At 45.5% G+C, this 20396-nt stretch overlaps 1 protein-coding gene across 2 annotated transcripts in view; it reads right to left on the reverse strand.

Moving 5' to 3' along the window:
- LOC141134939 (C-type lectin domain family 10 member A-like) overlaps positions 1-20396 on the reverse strand; it is a 60483-nt gene that overhangs the window by 22659 nt on the left and 17428 nt on the right. For both annotated transcript variants that reach the window (XM_073624372.1, XM_073624373.1), the window contains 4 exons: positions 19493-19531; positions 18816-18887; positions 6289-6363; positions 3104-3255 (listed from right to left, as the gene is read on the reverse strand). In XM_073624372.1, coding sequence (XP_073480473.1) covers positions 3104-3255; positions 6289-6363; positions 18816-18887; positions 19493-19531 — 338 coding nt within the window. The remainder of the gene's footprint in view (positions 1-3103; positions 3256-6288; positions 6364-18815; positions 18888-19492; positions 19532-20396) is intronic.

A 20396-nucleotide genomic window follows, 5' to 3' on the forward strand; every position in this document is an offset into this window, starting at 1 on the left:
TGATCTTTAGATCTTCGTACCCCGAAATTCCGCTCTAGACTCCTGACCACTTTACCAATGATTTTGGCCTTTCTGATGTTGGGGTTGGGGTAAGGCCCATATTTTCCGTCATAGTCGGACTTCTTCATGATGTCGACCATCTCCAACATCTCCCCAAACGACATATTTGTGGCCTTAAAACGTCTCCTTCTGGATCGGGACGTGCCTGGATCCGGGCTTTCCTCCTCCTCCTCGTTGTTAGAATTAGCACGCACCTGTTGTAACTCCGCCATCATGCTCTTCCCCCACTGCGCCGAACAAAAAGGGGCGGGGAATAGAATAGAAAGAACGTCAGGGGCGGGCGGAGTTACACACATGCGCAGTGTGTATAAAGCGTAACACGCGTGCGTATTACGTACGATCTGTGAGCGGAGGAAGGAGCATTGGACGCGCCGATCGTAAGAACGAAGGTAAGAGACAAACTTGGGCCTATACTGCTTCTAGATTGAGGCCTATATTGTAACAAGATTAGGAGAGTTTGGTGTGACATTAGGCTTTGTCTTGTGTTGTGTCTTGCAGTGAACATGGATATCTTAATGAGAGATACTGACTTCATGTCACTATTCATTGATATGCTAAGGGAGCTGCCCTGTCTGTGGGAGATTACCCACCCCCATTTCAAAAACCAAGCAAAGAGGAAGGCAGCACTGGAGCAATTGTGTGAAATTGTGAAGCAGGTGACCCCACGGCAGACATCACTTATTTAAAGATATTAATTGGTTGCCTGAGGAGCACATATCTGAGGGAGCGCAATAAAGTCCTGGATTCACAGAGATCCGGAGCAGCAGATGACATCTATGTCCCCAGGATGTTGTACTACGACAGGCTGCACTTTCTGGCAGGCCAAACTGAACCCAGGCCATCCCTCTCCAGTCTTCCTTCCACGCTTCCTTCCCCCCCGGCTGAGGCTTCTGATGCCCAACCTGGGCCTTCCAGGCCATATGTGGAGGAGCCCAGATTGAGCCAGGTATAGCATTCCTCTAAATATTTCTGCTTGTCCAATCAATGATGTTAACTAGATGTTAGTTGGGAGTACTAATTTATGATTGTGATTGATGATGCAAAAACTAAAACTATGTCCCTTTTTCATACACAGGGAAGTCTCAGCCAGGAGGTGGCTGATCTGCAGGTCCCTCCACCCCCCCTGAAAACAGAAAGTGGCAGCAGGAGGAGTAGCCTAGAGGAGGCGGCTATCAGATTTTTTTGGAGGGCTACAGAGGTCCTGGGAGCACCACACACCAGGCAGGAGAACCTTGCGGCATTCATTGCCTATATAATGCAGAGGATGGAGGAGGGCCAACAAGCCATGTGTCAGGCCCTCATATCAGAGGCTCTGGCGAAAGGTGTGAGGGGCCAACTTACACCTCACACACAGCTTTGGGATGGTCCTCCTCCTCCTCCTGCAGGTCCTCCTCCTCCTCCTCCCTCTCCTCCAGGTCCTCCCAGTCCTCCTCCTCCTCCAGGTCCTCCCAGTCCCCCTCCTCCTCCAGGTCCTACTCCTCCTCCTGCCACATCTCCTACTGCACAGCCACAGCCCGGAAGGAAGTGTGAAAGGAAGACCAGAGAGTGAGGACCCTGGATCCAGTCTGGTCGGCCAAAAGATGCAGCCTCTTGTGGTACCACAGCCTGGGGACACTGATGTCATCTGCTGCTATCCAAGTCTCTGTGAATCCCGGACCAGACTGCCCTCCCTTATATATGGACTCCTCAGGCCACCAATTTTGAGGTTTAAGAATTGATGTCTGCCGTGGGGGTCCCAGGCTTCACTAATTTCTCCTGTTGATCCAGTGTTGCCTTCCTCTTTGTTTGGTTCTGAGCCCTTAATAAAGGATTTTTGTTTTGAATTATACTCTCCTATGTGTTTTACTTCAAAAATGATGGTTTGTTTGTGAGGATTCAGGTACATTTCAAATATACAATGTGAAATGAACAAGGGACACCAACAACAAAAAATCTCATGGAGATTAAATAATAAAAGATATCAATGGTGTTGGGGTAACTTGCCACACAAAACACACACAAAAATATTCTGGAGTAAAAATAAAAATAACATTGAACAAAGATCAGCCTTGGAAAAAATCCAAACATTAAAGAAAAAAAAAGGCTTAAAAACCAAAAAAAAAATCCAAAAAAAATATAAAACTGTCAGATGTGACAACTAATAACAATATATTGAGGGAATCCCACTAAAAAAACACAAATAAAACTTTGTGAGAAGTGTGTGTGAATATGAGCAGCAAAACTACTTAATTCTTGCCACATTATAAAGAAGAAGAGAGTGCGCTGTATTAAACCATTTTGAACATTGCAGCGTGACGAAAGTGGTGTATCCATTGCGAACGCTAAGTTTACCAGAACGAGCTGTCCCGTGTCGGAATTTCTTCTGAGCATGCGTGGCACTTTGTGCGTCGGAACAGGCCACACACGGTCGGAATTGACGCAATCGGATTTTGTTGTCGGAAAATTTTATCTCCTGCTGTCCAACTTTGTGTGTCGGAAAATCCGATGGAAAATGTCCGATGGAGCCCACACACGGTCGGAATTTCCGACAACACGCTCCGATCGGACATTTTCCATCGGAAAATCCGAGAGTGTGTACGGGGCATAAGACTGGAATGGCATTGAAGTTCATTTTTGTCTGTATATTATTCCTGCACCTTTTTTTTTTCAATGTGTGATAATCATGAAGCTGAACGCTCTATTTAGAAAGAACTTTGTCTGTGTGAAGAAGCTTCAGCAGTGTAAGCTCTGTTACATTCCTGTCCGGATGAGGCAGCAAGTGACACACATTTTTTTAAATGTCAGAATTTCACCAAGAGGTTCTATAAAGGGTGCAGATTTCTCTTAAAACATGTAGTGTTGGCTATCGTGTGTGTGCAAAGGGTTAACGTTTCATTTGCCATGACTCAGTCATAATCTCTCTCATTCTACCAGTGCTTAGATTGTTGTCCTGCAAACTGGACAATCTCTTCACAGGGTGAGGCTGGGAGCATAATAATCAAATACTGCTGGCAGTGATGTGATCAGACAGTGGGACTAATAGGAAGTGTATATCTGTGCATACCATCTCTGCCTCGCTGTTAATGACCACCAGGTGGGCCTTCTTGTCCTCGCAGTCTTTCTTGGAAGCATTCCATGGTTTTGTGTCTGAAGACAAGTAGTAACAGCTGAGTCCATAGTGATTCCATCCCTCACTGCATAATGGATTGGAGGAGCCTGAGGGAGCAAGAAAGAGGATTAGGTGGGTGACGCTGGATTGTTATGGTTATAGCCGTACAGTTTAGCCAAGACATTAAAATTATAATAAAAGGAAATCAGGCACAGCATGCCGACATCAATTTTGTGGGGGCAATGGGGGTACTCTATTGCATGCCAACACCCCTTTATCACTGAAAAATTGTAAATTCCCCTTAATGGGATTTTCAAGGGCACTTATCATCACAACATATATATTTAAAATGATGCAATACTTTTATTTTATTTACTTTTACAACATCATACAAAGATTTAAAAACATAAAAGTACGGCATAAAATATTACTTTGGAAATGTCCTAGATCAGTGATGGAGAACCTTTTTGAGCCTGAGTGCCCAAACTGAAATAATAAAGTTGGTTTTGTGTTGCAAAGTGCCAACATGGCAATTCACGAGAGAGGGGGGCTGAGCGAAAGAGGGGTTTGTGTATGAGAGAGAGATGGGGGTGCGTGAGAGAGAGAGCAAGTATTAGAGGGGGGGATAGAGAGAGAGAGGGGTGTGAGAGACATGCTGAGATAGAGGGGGGCTAAGAGAGAGGGAGGGGGGACAGAGAGAGAGAGGCTGAGAGAGAGGGAGGGGGGACAGAGAGAGAGAGAGGCTGAGAGAGAGGGAGGGGGGACAGAGAGAGAGAGGCTGAGAGAGAGGGAGGGGGGGACGGAGAGAGAGGCTGAGAGAGAGGGAGGGGTGCTGAGAGAGAGAGAGAGAGGTATTGAGAAATAGGGAGGGGGCTGAGAGAGAGGGAGGAGGGACAGAGGGAGATAGGGGTGTGAGAGAGATGCTGAAAGAGAGGGGAGCTGAGAGAGGGAAGGGGACAGAGAGAGGGGGGACTGAAAAAGAGGGGGGTTGAGAGAGAGGGAGGGGGGCTGAGAGGAGAGAGAGACCTCTAGCTCTGTCCCTATCTGCAGTCTCTGCTCTGCCTCTCTGCCCCCGTCTTTGTCTGCAGGTTGTCAGTGTATAATTGTGCCTGGTACTTGTCTCTGTTCTTGATCCAGGAGAGCTCTCTTCTCTGTTCCATCCAGCGGCTCCCTCACAGCCTGAGCCCCCCGCCTGTCCTCGTCTTCCGGGTCCACAGTCAGCCTGTTCTCCGGGTCTCACTGTTGAAGAGGAGGTTTGAGGAGTCCAGGCTCCGGAGGGCTCCATGGATGCTGCACCCCTCTTCGGCTGTCAAGTAAGTGGTGAAGCTCTTCTCTCCCTCCTGTGCTGTTAGGCCTGTAGCCTTCCGCAGGGCGACTCCAGGGCCGCCCACTCACTCATGCAGATAGTTTCCTGCACCTCACCACTGCTTGCGGCTGTGCTCTCCCCGCTGTGAACCTGGACCCTCTTGCGTGCCCATAGAGATGGCTCTGTGTGCCAGCTGTGGCAAGCATGCCATAGGTTCGCCATCACTGTCCTAGGTGTTACAAATGAATCAATGTGACTTTTTTCACCCGATATGTTTCTGAGAAATGAAATCTCCTTCACCGGGGGTGTTTAGAGTATCACATCTCTACAATAAAATTTGAACATTCGCTAAATTGTCAAAAGTATTGGGACGCATGCCTTTACACGCATATGAGCTTTATTGGCATCCCAGTCTTAGTCCGTAGGGTTCAATATTGAGTTGGCCCACCCTTTGCAGCTATAACAGCTTCAACTCTTCTAGGAAGGCTGTCCACAAGGTTTAGGAGTGTGTCTATGGGAATGTTTGACCTTTCTTCCAGAAGCACATTTGTGAGGTCTGGCACTAATGTTGGATGAGGAGGCCTGGTTCGTAGTCTCCGCTCTAATTCATCCCAAAGGTGTTCTGTCGGGTTGAGGTCAGGACTCTGTGCAGGCCAGCCAAATTTCTCCACCCCAAACTCTCTCATCAATGTCTTTATGGCCCTTGATTTGTGCACTGGTGCACAGTCATGTTGGAACAGGAAGGCGCCATCCCCAAACTGTTCCCACAAATTTGGAAGCATTAAATTGTCCAAAATGTCTTGGTATGCTGATGCCTTAAGAGTTCCTTTCATTGGAATTAAGGGGGGCCAAGCCCAACCCCTAAAAAACAACCCCCCACCATAATCCCCCCCCTCCACAAAATAATGATTGCCGGCCAGTCAAGTTCCTCCACCCCAAACTCGCTCATCAATGTCTTTATGGACCTTGCTTTGCACACTAGTACAAATCATTTGGTGGAGGGGGTGTTATGATGTGGGGTTGTTTTTCAGGGGTTGGGTTTGGCCCCTTAGTTCCAGTGAAGGGAACTCTGAAGGTGTCAGCATACCAAGACATTTTGGACAATTCCATGCTCCCAACTTTGTGGGAACAGTTTGGGGATGGCCCCTTCCTGTTCCAACATGACTGCGCACCATGTAGACCAAAAGAATTGGATAGGCTGCACACCCACACAAATACATCATCAATCAGTTCAATCAGTTTATTAAAGCATTATAATACCACTGGATGGGTACAGGTAGAGGAACGAGGTTGACGCGTTTCACGAGATTTTGATTTTGACAAAGCACGTAAATCATGTGAAACACGTCAACCTCGTTCCTCTACCTCTGCCTGTACCATGCAAGAAGTTAGGGGGCTGTGCTAGTGAATTGGCTAGTCATTTTTTCTAGTAAGTTCAAAGGCACATTTCAAGTAAATAAAAAATGTTTGTGGAAAAGAAAAACACGGCAACAAAATATTTAAAATGCTTTTTTTGTGTGTGTTTTTACCTGCATTTTTTAAATTGAGGCTCAGCTTCCCTTTACACTGGAGTTACAGCATTGGGATGTAATTGTTGCAAGGTGAGGATCACCCCACATAACCCCCTGATACAGGGTTCTACATATCATTTTGAGGTGAAATATTTTTGGAAATATTTTCTAATCCTTTTTGTGATGTAAAACGTACAATTATAACTATAAAATAAATTATTGAGGTTTTTATCTTTATCTGGACTTACAAAGGTGCGGCCATCAGTAGATGTATCGTGGATCCTTGGAGAGTTTTTGAAGGAAATAATTTAAGATAAACTTACTATTCATTTTCTGGAGCTCTTCTGCCACTTTCCCCAAGAATCCCAAAATCCTCTGAATGTCGCTGGAAAAGGAAGCTGAAATACACAGAATGTCAGGAGAGAGCTGGCTTCCTTTTATACCAGAGATCTCCAAACTACAGACCACTACAAGATTTTATCTGGCCCACAGCTAGGGGTTAGCGGTCCCTCACACTCCTACAGTCTGCATTTCTATCCAACATCCACCCTTCCTGGTCCCCAGTGCAGGTTCCCTGGGGTGCACTGTCAGTATACCATACCATTGGTTGCTAGGGCTGCTGGTGTCCTAACAACCAAACAAATGACCAGCATTTACAGGAGAACCATTGTTCCTCCATAGACCTGCTACAACCACACTCCCGGGCTCTCAGGCTCTCAGGCTCCCAGCCCCCCCGTAAGTGTGTGAGGTAAGGGTGGACTCTGATGTAAGGGGGGACGCTTTTGGGGACCCTGATGTCAATGGGGACTTTAATATAGGTGTAGCGCAGGGGTTTTTGCCACCTAAGTTACTATGTGAATAATGTGATATTCTTTAAGTGAGAGTTTGGCTCCCTCTAGTGTCTATTCTATTTAATGTTATTAAGACTTTTGTTTGGTTTCATGAAAGTGGATGTAAACCCGAATTTTTTTTTGATATCATACTGTAGAGTATAAGATTTCCTATCATTTGAGCCCGGTCTTGCCACACAGAGTTAATCCATCTCTGAGCAATCCTCTTTTATTGTTCAGTGAGATAAATCTTGACAAACTGAGAAAAACTTTGTCAAATCCTCCCCCTTGCTGTGAGTGACAGGTGATTTACATATCTCGTGCACGCATGTGCATGCAGTATTTTTTAATTCCCTCCCACTCCTTTCTTCTGCAGCTCTGCAAGGATTGGCTGTTCCACACCTCAGTATGATTGGGCATGCTGAAGTCATGTGGTTACTTTCCTGTCTTTTCACTGGATGTTAGAGATCATAGCAGAAGTTCAGTGTAAGAAATACACAGGAGAAATGCATATTGACAAGGGGAGTGTAGAGGTGGGCAGGGAGTCTACTGACATCACGACTCCACCCACCGAGCTCCAGACAACAGACCCGCCCACAGAATATGCCATTTTTCGGGTCCCATAACAGACAGAGGGGAGACATTTGACAGGTAAAGATACATGCAGGAGGCGTGTATATCCTTATAGATAACCACTATGGCAGTAGTTTAGAAAGGATGACATTGGGTTTACATCCACTTTAAAGCCATGCTCCAATGCATTGTGGGAGATGTAGTGAACGAGGAAGTGACTCATGTGCTAAAACTCAGTCTGTGAACTACTGACCCACAATGCCCAGTTCGCCTACCCACAAGCCCAAGTCACAGAACAGCCTGCTGGGTAAGCAGATAAAAGGGACAGGCGTGGCATGTTTCCGGTCTCTTGGGACGCCATTCAAAGCCTGACTGCAGGGAAGTCTGTCTGTGGCCGACAGACTGCGGCCTGGAAGGCGCGGAGCGGAATCGTTTGGCCTCTGAGGAGCTCCAGAGCACAGTCAGCTGGACCAGTGTGCGGATGGACCAGAGGATTCAAGATTTCTAAAGGTTTCTTGTATTACAGTTACATCAGCCAACAGGAGCGGCTCGAAACTGACTGATACAACAGGAGAGGAGCCTTGCAAGCATCTGGACCTGTTGTGGTGAGCGGGCACTTGCCCAGATAAATACAGTGCACTGTTGCTATTTAAATTAGTCCCAGACTGTTGCTGGGATCTGTAGTCCCACAGGAGTGAGTTCATTCAGACATGGACTGTGTACAGTGGAACTTCAGGGTTGTTTTCCCTGTATTGCAAAGTTAATATTGAGTTGCAACCCTCATTGAAGATGAAGCTCTCCAAGTGTCTTCTATGTGCAAACCTTCAGTTACCAGCACATCATTTCTATTATTAATTTACTACCTACTTGTTTCTTTACCTGGATTTACAAACACTGCAGTATAATATAATTAAGCTAGCTGAAGAGGAAGAAGAAAAGAGACTTTGCCATTTCCTATACAGCATCACAACTTCGGATTTGCAGAGTGAACAGTGTACTGCAATCTAGGGGGAGCCCTTGAGTACATGATATGGACAAATGTATTGTATTTCACTGCTGCTTTGTGATTAATATTTTGCTGCAAATTTGGTGTGTGTTCTGAGGTTGGAGTGGGAAGGTGCTCAATATCAGGGCTTTATCATATTGAGCATAAGTCCCACCCTTTGCCTGTCTGCACATACTCCTCAGGTGACCATTGAGTTTTAGTTTTCGCATACACCTTGATTGTTATTACTTTCATTCTTATTATTGGAATTACCCCTGTGTTAAACAGGTTTCTTTCAGTAAACTGTTTTATTATGTGGTTAATTTACAACTTGTGTGAGACTCTATCTATTACTACAGCTGGTGGAGTAACAAAGACCAAGGTGATGGTAAATATACAGTACAGTGTGTTATTACTGTGTTTCTCTTTACCATTGGGTCTTACACTAACATTGCTATACAGTTGTGCCAAGGGGGTTGAGCCATTTTTTGGGGTTGAGAGGCAGAGTGCAGACCTAATCAATTATCAGCAGCTTCTTAGGGGGTCAGTGCTACATAAGCAATACTCTGATGGGACCCTGGTGTAGGGGAGACTCTGATGGGACTCTTATGTAAAAAGGATGATAAAGTGGACTGTAAAGGGGATGGTAAAGGGGGCGACGGGGATGTAAGGGAAGACTCTCCTTTAAAGTAATATTTAAAGTCTTGTTTTTTGTTTAAAAATAACAAGCATGTTATACTTACTTGCTCTGTGTTATGGTTTTGCACAGAGTAGCCCCGATCCTTTTCTTCTCGGGTCCCCTGCTAGCGATCCTTGCCCCTTCCTCCTGCCAAGTGCCCCCTACAGCAAGCAGCTTGCTTTGGGGGCACCCAAGCCTCTGTTCGGTGTGCTGCTCAGCCCTCCCCCTCTGTTGCCTCATTGGGTCACTGACTTTGATTGACAGCAGTGGGAGCCAATGGCGCCCACTGCTGTCTTAGCCAATGAGGGAGAGTCCCCTGACAGCCGAGGCTCTCGTGAAACATTGCGGGATCGAAATAGGATTGAGATGGGGCTCAGGTAAGTATAGAGGGGGATTGAGGGGGGCTGGTGCACACAGAAGGTTTTTTTATCTTAATGCATAGACTGTACCCTCTGTCTTTAGAACCACTTTAGGAGAAACTCTGATGGGGACCCTGATGTAAGGGGTGACTCTTATGGGGACTCTGCTGTAAGGGAAGACTCTCATGGGGACTCCAATGTAAGGGGTGACTGTTATAGGGATTATGATGTAAGAGGAGACTCTGATGAGATCTATATGTAATGGGGTACTCTGATGGGACCCTGATGTAAAGAAGGATTCCAGTGGGGACCCTAATGTAAGCATAGACTCTGATGTAACTGCAGACATTGATGGGGACCCAGACGTAGGTGAGACTCTGTTGGAAGTGAGAGTGGTGGGGGGCCTGATGTAAGGGGGGCATTTATGGGGACTCTGGTGTAAGGAAAGAATCTGACGAGTATTCGAATGTAAGGGTAACTCTGGTGTAAGGAGAGACTTTGATGGGTATTCTAATGTAAGGAAGACTCTCATAATGATTCATAAAACAGACTTTTTTTTTTTTTTTAATACTTAAAATATACAATGTGACCCTCATATAGAAATGTTTGGAGACCTCTGCTTTATACACACAGGTACTCGTGCGATATTCACATCTATCTACAGTGGGGCAAAAAAGTATTTAGTCAGCCACCAATTGTGCAAGATCTCCCACTTAAAAAGATGAGAGAGGCCTGTAATTTTCATCATAGGTATACCTCAACTATGAGAGACAAAATGTGGAAACAAATCCAGACAATCACATTGTCTGATTTTTGAAAGAATTTATTTGCAAATTATGGTGGAAAATAAGTATTTGGTCACTTACAAGCAAGCAAGATTTCTGGCTCTCACAGACCTGTATCTTCTTCTTTAAGAGGCTCCTCTGTCCTCCACTCATTACCTGTATTAATGGCACCTGTTTGAACTTGTTATCAGTATAAAAGACACCAGTCCACAACCTCAAACAGTCACACTCCAAACTCCACTATGGTGAAGACCAAATAGCTGTCGAAGGACACCAGAAACAAAATTGTAGACCTGCACCAGGCTGGGAAGACTGAATCTGCAATAGGCAAGCAGCTTGGTGTAAAGAAATCAACTGTGGGAGCAATAATTAGAAAATGGAAGATACTAGACCACTGATAATCTCTCTCGATCCAGGGCTCCACGCAAGATCTCACCCCATGGGGTCAAAATGATCACAAGAACGATGAGCAAAAATCCCAGAACCACACAGGGGGACCTAGTGAATGACCTGCAGAGAGCTGGGACCAACTTAACAAAGGCTACCATCGGTAACACACTACGCCGCCAGGGACTCAGATCCTGCAGTGCCAGACGTGTCCCCCTGCTTAAGCCAGTACATGTCCGGGCCCATCTGAGGTTTGCTAGAGAGCATTTGGATGATCCAGAAGAGGATTGGGAGACTGTCATATGGTCAGATGAAACCAAAGTAGAACTGTTTGGTAGAAACACAACTCGTCGTGTTTGGAGGAGAGAGAATGCTGAGTTGCAACCAAAGAACACCATACCTACTGTGAAGCATGGAGGTGGCAACATCATGCTTTGGGGCTGATTCTCTGCAAAAGGAACATGACGACTGATCCGTGTACATGAAAGAATGTATGGGGCCATGTATCGTGAGATTTTGAGTGCAAACCTCCTCCCATCAGCAAGGGCATTGAAGATGAAACATGGCTGGGTCTTTCAGCATGACAATGATCCCAAACACAATGCCAACGAAGGAGTAGCTTCGTAAGAAGCATTTCAAGGTCCTGGAGTGGCCTAGCCAGTCTCCAGATCTCAACCCCATAGAAAACCTTTGGAGGGAGTTGAAAGTCCGTGTTGCCCAGCGACAGCCCCAAAACATCACTGCTCTAGAGGAGATCTGCATGGAGGAATGGGCCAACATACCAGCAACAGTGTGTGACAACCTTGTGAAGACTTACAGAAAACGTTTGACCTCTGTCATTGCCAACAAAGGATATATAACAAAGTATTGAGATAAACTTTTGATATTGACCAAATACTTATTTTCCACCATAAATTGCAAGTAAATTCTTTCAAAAATCAGACAATGTGATTGTCTGGATTTGTTAGCACATTTTGTCTCTCATAGTTGAGGTATACCTATGATGACAATTACAGGCCTCTCATCTTTTTAAGTGGGAGAACTTGCACAATTGGTGGCTGACTAAATACTTTTTTGCCCCACTGTATCTATCTATCTATCTATCTATCTATCTATCTATCTATCTATCTATCTATCTATCTATCTATCTATCTATCTATTGCTAAACTTCTTGCTAACGTCCAGCTAACCACCTGTCCCCTGGACCCCATTCCCTCGCAAATGCTACGGTCACCCTCTTCCCCAACTCTCTAAAAAGTACACTTCTTAAAAAGCCCTCACGCCACCAATCTTAACAACCTCCGCCCCATCTCCTTACTCCCCTTTTAATCCAAACTCCTTGAATGTCTAGTCTACAAACGACTGAGTGACCACCTCACTGAGAAAAAACTTCTTGATCCCCTTCGGTATGGATTTCACCCTCAACACTCCACAGAATCTGCCCTCCTAAAACTAACAAATGATTTACTAATGGCCAAAACCAATGGACACTATTCTGTACTCCTGGACCTTTCTGCTGCCTCTGATACGGTTGACCACCCCCTTCTCCTAAAAAAAACTCCATGCCTTTGGTCTCCATGACTGTACTCTTCGCTGGTTCTCCTCCTACTTATCCATCCGCACCTTTAGTGTTACTTACAATTCTACTTTCTCCTCTCCTCTACCTTTCTCTGTTGGGGTCCCCCAAGGTTCTGTTCTTGAACTTCTCCTATTTTTGATCTACACCTCCTCCCTGGGTCAGCCTCCCATGGCTTCCAATACCATCTCTATGCCAACAACACCCAAATGTATCTCTCTACCCCTCAGCTCACTCCCTCAGTCTCATCATGTATCACTAATTTACTAACAGACATATCAGCCTGAATGCCACACCACTTCCTGAAACCCACTCTATCCAAAGCCGAGCTCATAAATTTTCCTCTCCCATGTGCCCCTTCCCCTGATCTCTCTGTCAAGATCAATGGCACAACTATCAACCATCCCCCCATGCCAAAGTTCTAGGTGAAATCCTGGACTCTGATCTATCCTTTAGGCCCCCAAGTCCAATCACTGACCAAAGCTTGCTGTCTCAACCTTCACAACATCTCCAAAATATGTTCCTTTCTAACCAATAACACCACTAAGCTCCTATTTCCCTCCCTGGTCATCTCTCGCCTCGACAACTGCAAATCCCTTCTCATTGGCTTACCTTTACATAGGCTATCCCCCCTTCAGTCCATTATGAATGCTGCTACTAGGCTCATCTAACCTACCAACCACTCTGTGTTTGCTACTCCTCTGTCAATCCCTCCACTGGCTTCCGCTCACCCAACAAATTAAATTTAACAGCTTCAGATCTGCGCTATTGCCAAATGACGGCAACAGCGCGGATCTACATTGCCGGGACGACGTCTATTGACGTCGTCCCGTGCACGAGCGGCCTGCGCGCCCCCTGCAGGGCGCGCGCGGCGTGATCGGTGATCAGCGAGTCTGAGACTCGCCTGATCACAGATCAGAGTAAGGGGTTGGTCCCGACCCCTTACCACATGATCAGCTGTCAGCCAATGACAGCTGATCATGTGATGTAAACAGAGCCGCTAATCGGCTATTTTTCCTCCTCGCGCTGACAGCGTGAGGAGGAAAAAAAGCCGATCACCGGTGGCCGTGAGAGGGACATCAGTCCCGATCACAGCGATCATCTGCCCCCTGCCAGTGACACCTAGGAAAAGGGAACAGTGCCGCCTACCAGTGCCCACCAGCGTCAACCATTAGTGCCCACAGTGCCATCCATTAGTGCCCACAGTGCCACCCATCAGCGCCCACAGTGCCACCCATCAGCGCTCACATCAGTGCCACAACAGTGGTGCACATCAGTGCCACCTATCAGTGCCGCCCATCACTGCCCCCCATCAGTGTCGCCCATCAGTGCCCCCCATCAGTGGTACCTATCCGTGCCACCTATCCGTGCCACCCATCCATGCCACCCATCAGCGCCCATCAGTGGCCATCAGTGCCGCCTTATCTGTGCCCATCAGTACCGCCTTATCTGTCCCCATCAGTGCCGCCTTAACTGTGCCTATCAGTGCTGCCTTAACTGTGCCTATCCGTGCCCATCAGTGCATCCTATCAGTGCCCACCACACCAGTGCCGCCTCATCAGCGCATATCAATTAAGGAGAAAAACTACCTGTTTGCAAAATTTTATAACAAACTATGAAACATGATTTTTTTTTTTTTCAAAATTTTCCATCTTTTTTCGTTTGTTTAGCAAAAAATAAAAATCCCAGCTGTGATTAAATACCAAAAGAAAGCTCTATTTGTGGGAAAAAAAATGATAAAAATTTCATTTGGTTACAGTGTTGTATGACCGCGCAATTGTCATTCAAAGTGCGACAGCGCTGAAAGCTAAAAATTGGTCTTGGCAGGAGGGGGGTTTAAGTGCCCAGTAAGCAAGTGATTAAAACACTAACAACGACTTACAAAGCCATCCACAACTATGCCCCCAGGTACATCACTAGCCTCCTCTCAAAATACCAACCTAATCGTTCTCTTCATTCCTCCCAAGACCTCCTGCTCTCTAGCTCCCCCGTCACCTCCTCCCATGCGCTTGTCTCCAGGACTTTTCCAGAGCCTCTCCCATCCTATGGAACTCCCTACTCCAATCTGTCCGATTATCTCTAAGGCCTCTTTCACATGGACGATCCGTATGTCCGTTTTTCATCCTTCCGTTTTCGGATGAAAAATGGACATACATTCATCCCTATGGAGCGTCAGATGTCAGCGGTGACATGTCCGCTGACATCCGACCCGCTCCGATCCGAAAAGTGTAACGGAGGAAAAACCTACTTTTCCATCCGTTTTCGGATCGGATCGGGTGACGATGGACACTACGGTCCGTCATCATCCGATCCCCCCATAGGGGAGAGCGGCGCTCTGACAGGTCCGCCACTGCACAGCGTGCAGCGATGGACCTGTCATCTTCCTGCTCAGCGGGGATCGGCGGAGCGATCCCCGCTGAGCAAACGGGTGTTCACGGGGCGGATCATGACTGATCTGCCCCGTGTGAAAGAGCCCTTACTCTGTTTGCTTTTGGACAATCCCTGAAAACCCTCCTCTATAGAGAGGCCTATCCTGCCCACACCTAACACTTGTACTTTTATTTTCTCCATCTGTTCATCCCCCACAGTTATTACCTTTTTGTATCACTTGACCCTCCCTCCTAGATTGTAAGCTCTAATGAGCAGGGCCCTCTGATTCCTCCTGTATTGAATTGTATTGTAATTGTTCTGTCTGCCCTAACATTGTAAATCGCTGCGCAAACTGTTGGCGCTATATAAATCCTAGTAATAAACTGAATGTATCTATGGACCTACTTACACCAACTCAGCGCTCTGTTACTATTGAGTTAAAACCGGCAAATAACCAAAAATCAATCAAAATGATCGCTAACATAAAAAAGCAGCCACTAAAATAACATATAAAACATAATAAACTAATAGTATCTAGTCCAGAAGCATTGAAAAATCCACCCTCCAATACTACAGCAGCACTCCTGTCAATCCATATCTTGACCGGCATTCATATGTTAAAACATATGAGAAACATTTGAATGGCATAAGGTGGTTAAAGTTTAGAGAGTAGATGGTGATCCCAGCTGATAATAAACAAGCGTGCCCCGTACACCAAGATCTTCACCATGTGGGTCACTCTCCCCTAGGGGTTCAAACTCACCAGCAATAGAAAAATCACAAGCCTTTATATAATCAGAGAAGTGTCATCCAAATGGCAGGTAGGTTAGGGATGCAGATCACTCCACAGATAGTCAGACACGATCTGTATCCCTAACCTACCTGCCATTTGGATGACATCTCTCTGATTATTAGGGAACCCGATGTTCGAGTTGAACGCAAGTTGGGTGTTCGTATGTTCGCAGAACAGCGAACATTATGCGGTGTTCACAGCAAATTCAAAAGCCGCGGAACATCGTTAAAGTCTATGGGACACGAACAGGAAAAACCAAAAGTGCTCATTTAAAGGCTTATATGCAAGTTATTGTCAACAAAAGTGTTTGGGGACCTGGGTCCTGCCCCAGGGGACATGGATCAATGCAAAAAAAGTTTTAAAAACGGACGTTTTTTCGGGAGCAGTGATTTTTTTAATGCTTAAAGTGAAACAATAAAAATGAAATATTCCTTTAAATATTGTGCCTGGGGGGTGTCTATAGTATGCCTGTAAAGTGACACATTTTTCCTGTGTTTAGAACAATACCACAGCAAAATGACATTTTTAAAGGAAAAATTGTCATTTAAAACTGATCGCGGCTGTAATGTATTGGTGGGTCTCGGCAATATAGAAAAAACTCATTAAAAAAATGGCATGGGTCCCCCCCCGGTCCTGTACCAGGCCCGTTGGGTCTGGTATGAATATAAAGGGGAACCCCAAACCAAAATTTAAAAAAAAATTGCGTGGGGGTCCTACCAAAATCCATACCAGGCCCTTCAGTTCTGGTATGGATATTAAGGGGAACCTTGGGCCTATTTTTTTTTTTTTTAATGGCATAGGGGTCCACCTAAAATCCATACCAGACCCTTCAGTTCTGGTATGGATTTTAAGGGAAACCCTGCACCAAAATTAAGAAAAAATGGCGTAGGGGTCCCCCCCAAAATCCATACCAGACCCTTATCTGAGCACGCAACCTGTCAGGCCGCAGGAAAAGAGGGGGGGATGAGAGAGCGCCCCCCCTCCTGAACCATACCAGGCCACATGCCCTCAACATGGGGAGGGTGCTTTGGACTTTTCAATGGGTTTTACCTATATTGCTGAGACCCGACAATACATTACAGCCGCGATCAGTTTTAAATTACTTTTTTTTCCTTTAGAAATGACATTTTGCTGTGGTACTTTTCTAAAAACAGGAAAACTGCGACACTTTATAGGCATACTATAGACACCCCCATTTTTATTGTTTCACTTTAAGCATTAAAAAAATCACTGCTCCTGAAAAAAAGGCAGTTTTTGAAACTTTTTTTTGCATTAATCCATGTCCCCTGGGGCAGGACCCAGGTCCCCAAACACTTTTTATGGCAATAACTTGCATATAAGCCTTTAGAATGAGCACTTTTGATTTTTCACATGCGTGTCCCATAGACTTTAACGGTGTTCGTGTGTTTGTCTGAATTTTTTGCATGTTCGCAAGTTCTGGTGCGAACCGAACCGGAGGGTGTTCAGCTCATCCTTACTGGTTATATCAAGGCTTGTGATTTTTCTATATAAATCCTGTATAATAATAATAATACATTGTATCTATCTATCCATTCTAATATACAGTACATTGAGCAGTACATAATTACCCATGACTTCATATGTTAAATTATACTTCACGTCGGAATCCGAGAAAGAGCGGAAAACCAACATCAATTAGTATAATCAGGTTTATCGTTATAGACCTCCCTTACTCTACATACATTCATTTAAGACACACCCACTACCTTGCCCATCTCTTTTGGGTTCACATTGTTTCTGCTAAAGAGAACAATCCACCAGTCTGAACTTTGATCCTACACATTTATGATCACCATGGAACATGGTGGACCAGGCAGTAGAAATCCTATTTGATAAAAGGTCTGCTTTCAAGCCCAACTCTAGTTTAATACCAAAAATAAAATAAAATAAAAAGCATCTCTGGATATGTCCCTTGCAGTAATTATAGTTCGACAGTTTTCCAGATTGAATGATGTCCAGTGTGGCTAAACCAACTTCCTGTATACTCAGGGTGTCAAAAGACCTACCCCCCATGAGTATGCCATTCATGGGTTCACAGGAGCATGCTGCTGAGAGCAACACCTTGTCATTATAAGGTCTGCTCTCTGCAGCATTCAAGATTCACCCAGTGCTGAAGACAGAAGAGAAACCATGAGGAACCATAAGGTCAGGACCTACCCACTGCTGAGGAATGAAGAGGAACCATGAGGTTGAAACCCACTCTCTGCTGAGGACAAAAGAGGAACTAGAACATCAGAACCTACTCTCTGCTGAGGACAGAAGAGAACCCATGAGGTTAGGACTCACCCACTGCTAAGGACAAGAGAGCCCATGAGGTCAGGGCCCAGCCACTGCTAAGGAGAGAAGAGGACCCACCATGTAATGAATCCACCCACTGCTGAGGACAGAATAGGAATCATGATGTCAGGACCCAACCACCTGAGGATAGAAGAGGATCCATCATGTCATGGGTCTGTGACATCAGGACCCACCTACTGCTGAGGACAGAAGATAACCCATGAGGTCAGGAACCACCCACTGGTAGGGACAGAAGAGAACCCATCATGTCGCAGACCCATTATATAGGGACCCCCCCCCCACCCCACTGCTGAGGACAGAAGAGGACCAATGAGGTCAGGACCCACCCACTTCTGAAGATAGAAGAGAACCCACAAGGTCAGGACCCACCCACTGCTAAGGACAGAAGAGGACCCATCATGTCATGGACCCATAGCATCAGGTCCCACCATCTACTGAGAACAAAAGAGGACCCATGAGGTCAATACCCACCCACTGCTGAGGATAGAAGAGGATCCATCATGTCATGGATCTGTGATGTCAGGACCCACCTACTGCTGAGGACAGAAGAGAACCCATCATGTTGCAGACCCATCATATAAGGATTACCCCCTCCTACCACCACACTGCTGAGGACAGAAGAGAACCAAGGAGGTTAGGACCCAACACTGCTAAAGATAGAAGAGAACCCACGAGGTCAGGACCCACCCACTGCTGAGGACAGAAGAGGACCCATCATGTCATGGACCCATAACGTCAGATCCCACTATCTCCTGAGGACAAAAGAGGACCCATGAGGTCAGGACCCACCCACTGCTGATGACAGAAGAGAACCCACAAGGTCAGGCACCACCTACTTTTGAGGGCAGAAGAGGATCCATCATGTCAGACCCATCACATCAGGATCAACCCACTGCTGAGGACAGAAGAGGACCCTATCATATCACAGACCCATGATGTCAGGACCCACCCACTGCTGAGGACAGAAGAGGACCCATGAGGTCAGAATCCACACACTGCAGAGGACAGAAGAGGACCCATCATGTCATGGACCTGTAATGTCAGTTTTTTTCACCTAATTTGTTTGATATCTGGATACATCGTTCTACAAACAGACAGAGAGAGGCTTTGTGATATCTACATCCTGTTTGCTCACTGTGGTGAAAGGTGGTTTGATGAGTACGTGTTCCAGTGATTGGAATAAGATAAGCTTACTGCTTGATGTCTGGACTTTTTCCAAGTTCCTCACAGCTCTCCGAATGCTCTGAACATCACTGGAAAGAGAATCTGTAATGATAACAATGGTGGCTCGTCTCAGATAACACACTCCAATATACCCACCAAACATTAAACAAAACTTCATAGGTGCCTGATAATATACAGTTAACCGCTAATAAAATGATACAAATGTATTCACAAAAAATGTAAAAGTACAGCGCATGAGAGCCACACCTGGCCTATTTACAGAATCCACAATGTATAGGCAATAAAAAATCACTTGTTTATCAGTATAACGTTGGCTTTCCCACCCTAGCATAAATACCTCCTTTGTTGTAGGCACATTAGATGACTTCAAGATCATAGATGACAGTAGCAGGGTTGATCTCAACCCTTATGTCGTGCCCTTGCCTTACCCAGGTAACACATATACTACAAGATGGTTTATTGGATGGGGAAAGGTTGTGATATGCAGCTATATAGCCTCTGTCCTCCCTAAGGATCACCCACTATTGTGGGACAATAGAAGAGGGCTAATAGAAGGGTATCCTTTTTTATGTTAAAGGGATAATCCCTAAAACCCCGCCAAGTGTTTCACAGATCCCGAGGAAGTGGAATATATGGAACCCATGAAATGCATTGTGACATGACCATTGAGACCATTATACACTCACCATTCCTCATCTGTGATATTTCCTCACTGATACTTTTATCTGAAGAGGAAATAGAAAATAATGTCAGATAAGGTTCTTCAATGTTGCAGAACTCACATCAGCAAATACAGTTTAGAAAAAAATAAAGATATGGTCCTTAGATTGCACAGATGTGGTCTGGGTGTTGTCGATCTTCACAGTGGTCATTATAAGGCCCTATTGAACCACATTTAATCTTTTTGGAATTATGAAGCTGACCTGTCATATATTCTCATGGTAGGTGCACCATTCTACTAATTTGTCAGTGTAACCCCTCCGGGTATTTATGACCTCTCACAGATAAGACAATACTTCCCCTGATAAGGCCATCATCAGCTTCAGAAGGACAGAGCATCTTCGTTCAGACATCATCCAGGATCACCATCTATGTCTTGGACTAACCAAGATTCCAGCTCAGAGATGACACAGTAATTACATTTCTGGTGCCTGTGTAGTTCTTGGATGTGTTCACAAATGTCTGCCAATAGTTAGTCAAAGTCATAAACTGGAACTCAAAAGCATATACTGCTGCTGTATATTACGATAACTTAGAAATTTTTTCATGGAGACTTACACTTTATATCTTTGGGGTTCTTCAATATCGCTGCCAGGCAGTGGCGGCCCGTCCATAGGGGCACATGGGCGCCACCCCCCCCCCTCATCCATGCGTCTGGCCCCCCTAATCTACATGCGGGGTTCCATACTCATGGATTTCAATAGGGTTTTAAGCCGGAGGCTCTAATTGGCTTGTGTGACAATAGCAAATTAATATTCACTATTGTCTTCCTGATTCTCCTCCCAACCAATCAGGAAACAGTTCCTGAGACTCGATTGGCCAGGGAGTCTTAGAAACCCTGACCAGTCAGGACTAATTTCCTGTTTGGCC

The sequence above is a fragment of the Aquarana catesbeiana genome, linkage group LG03 (assembly GCF_042186555.1).
Source record: "Aquarana catesbeiana isolate 2022-GZ linkage group LG03, ASM4218655v1, whole genome shotgun sequence".
Classification (NCBI taxonomy): domain Eukaryota; kingdom Metazoa; phylum Chordata; class Amphibia; order Anura; family Ranidae; genus Aquarana; species Aquarana catesbeiana.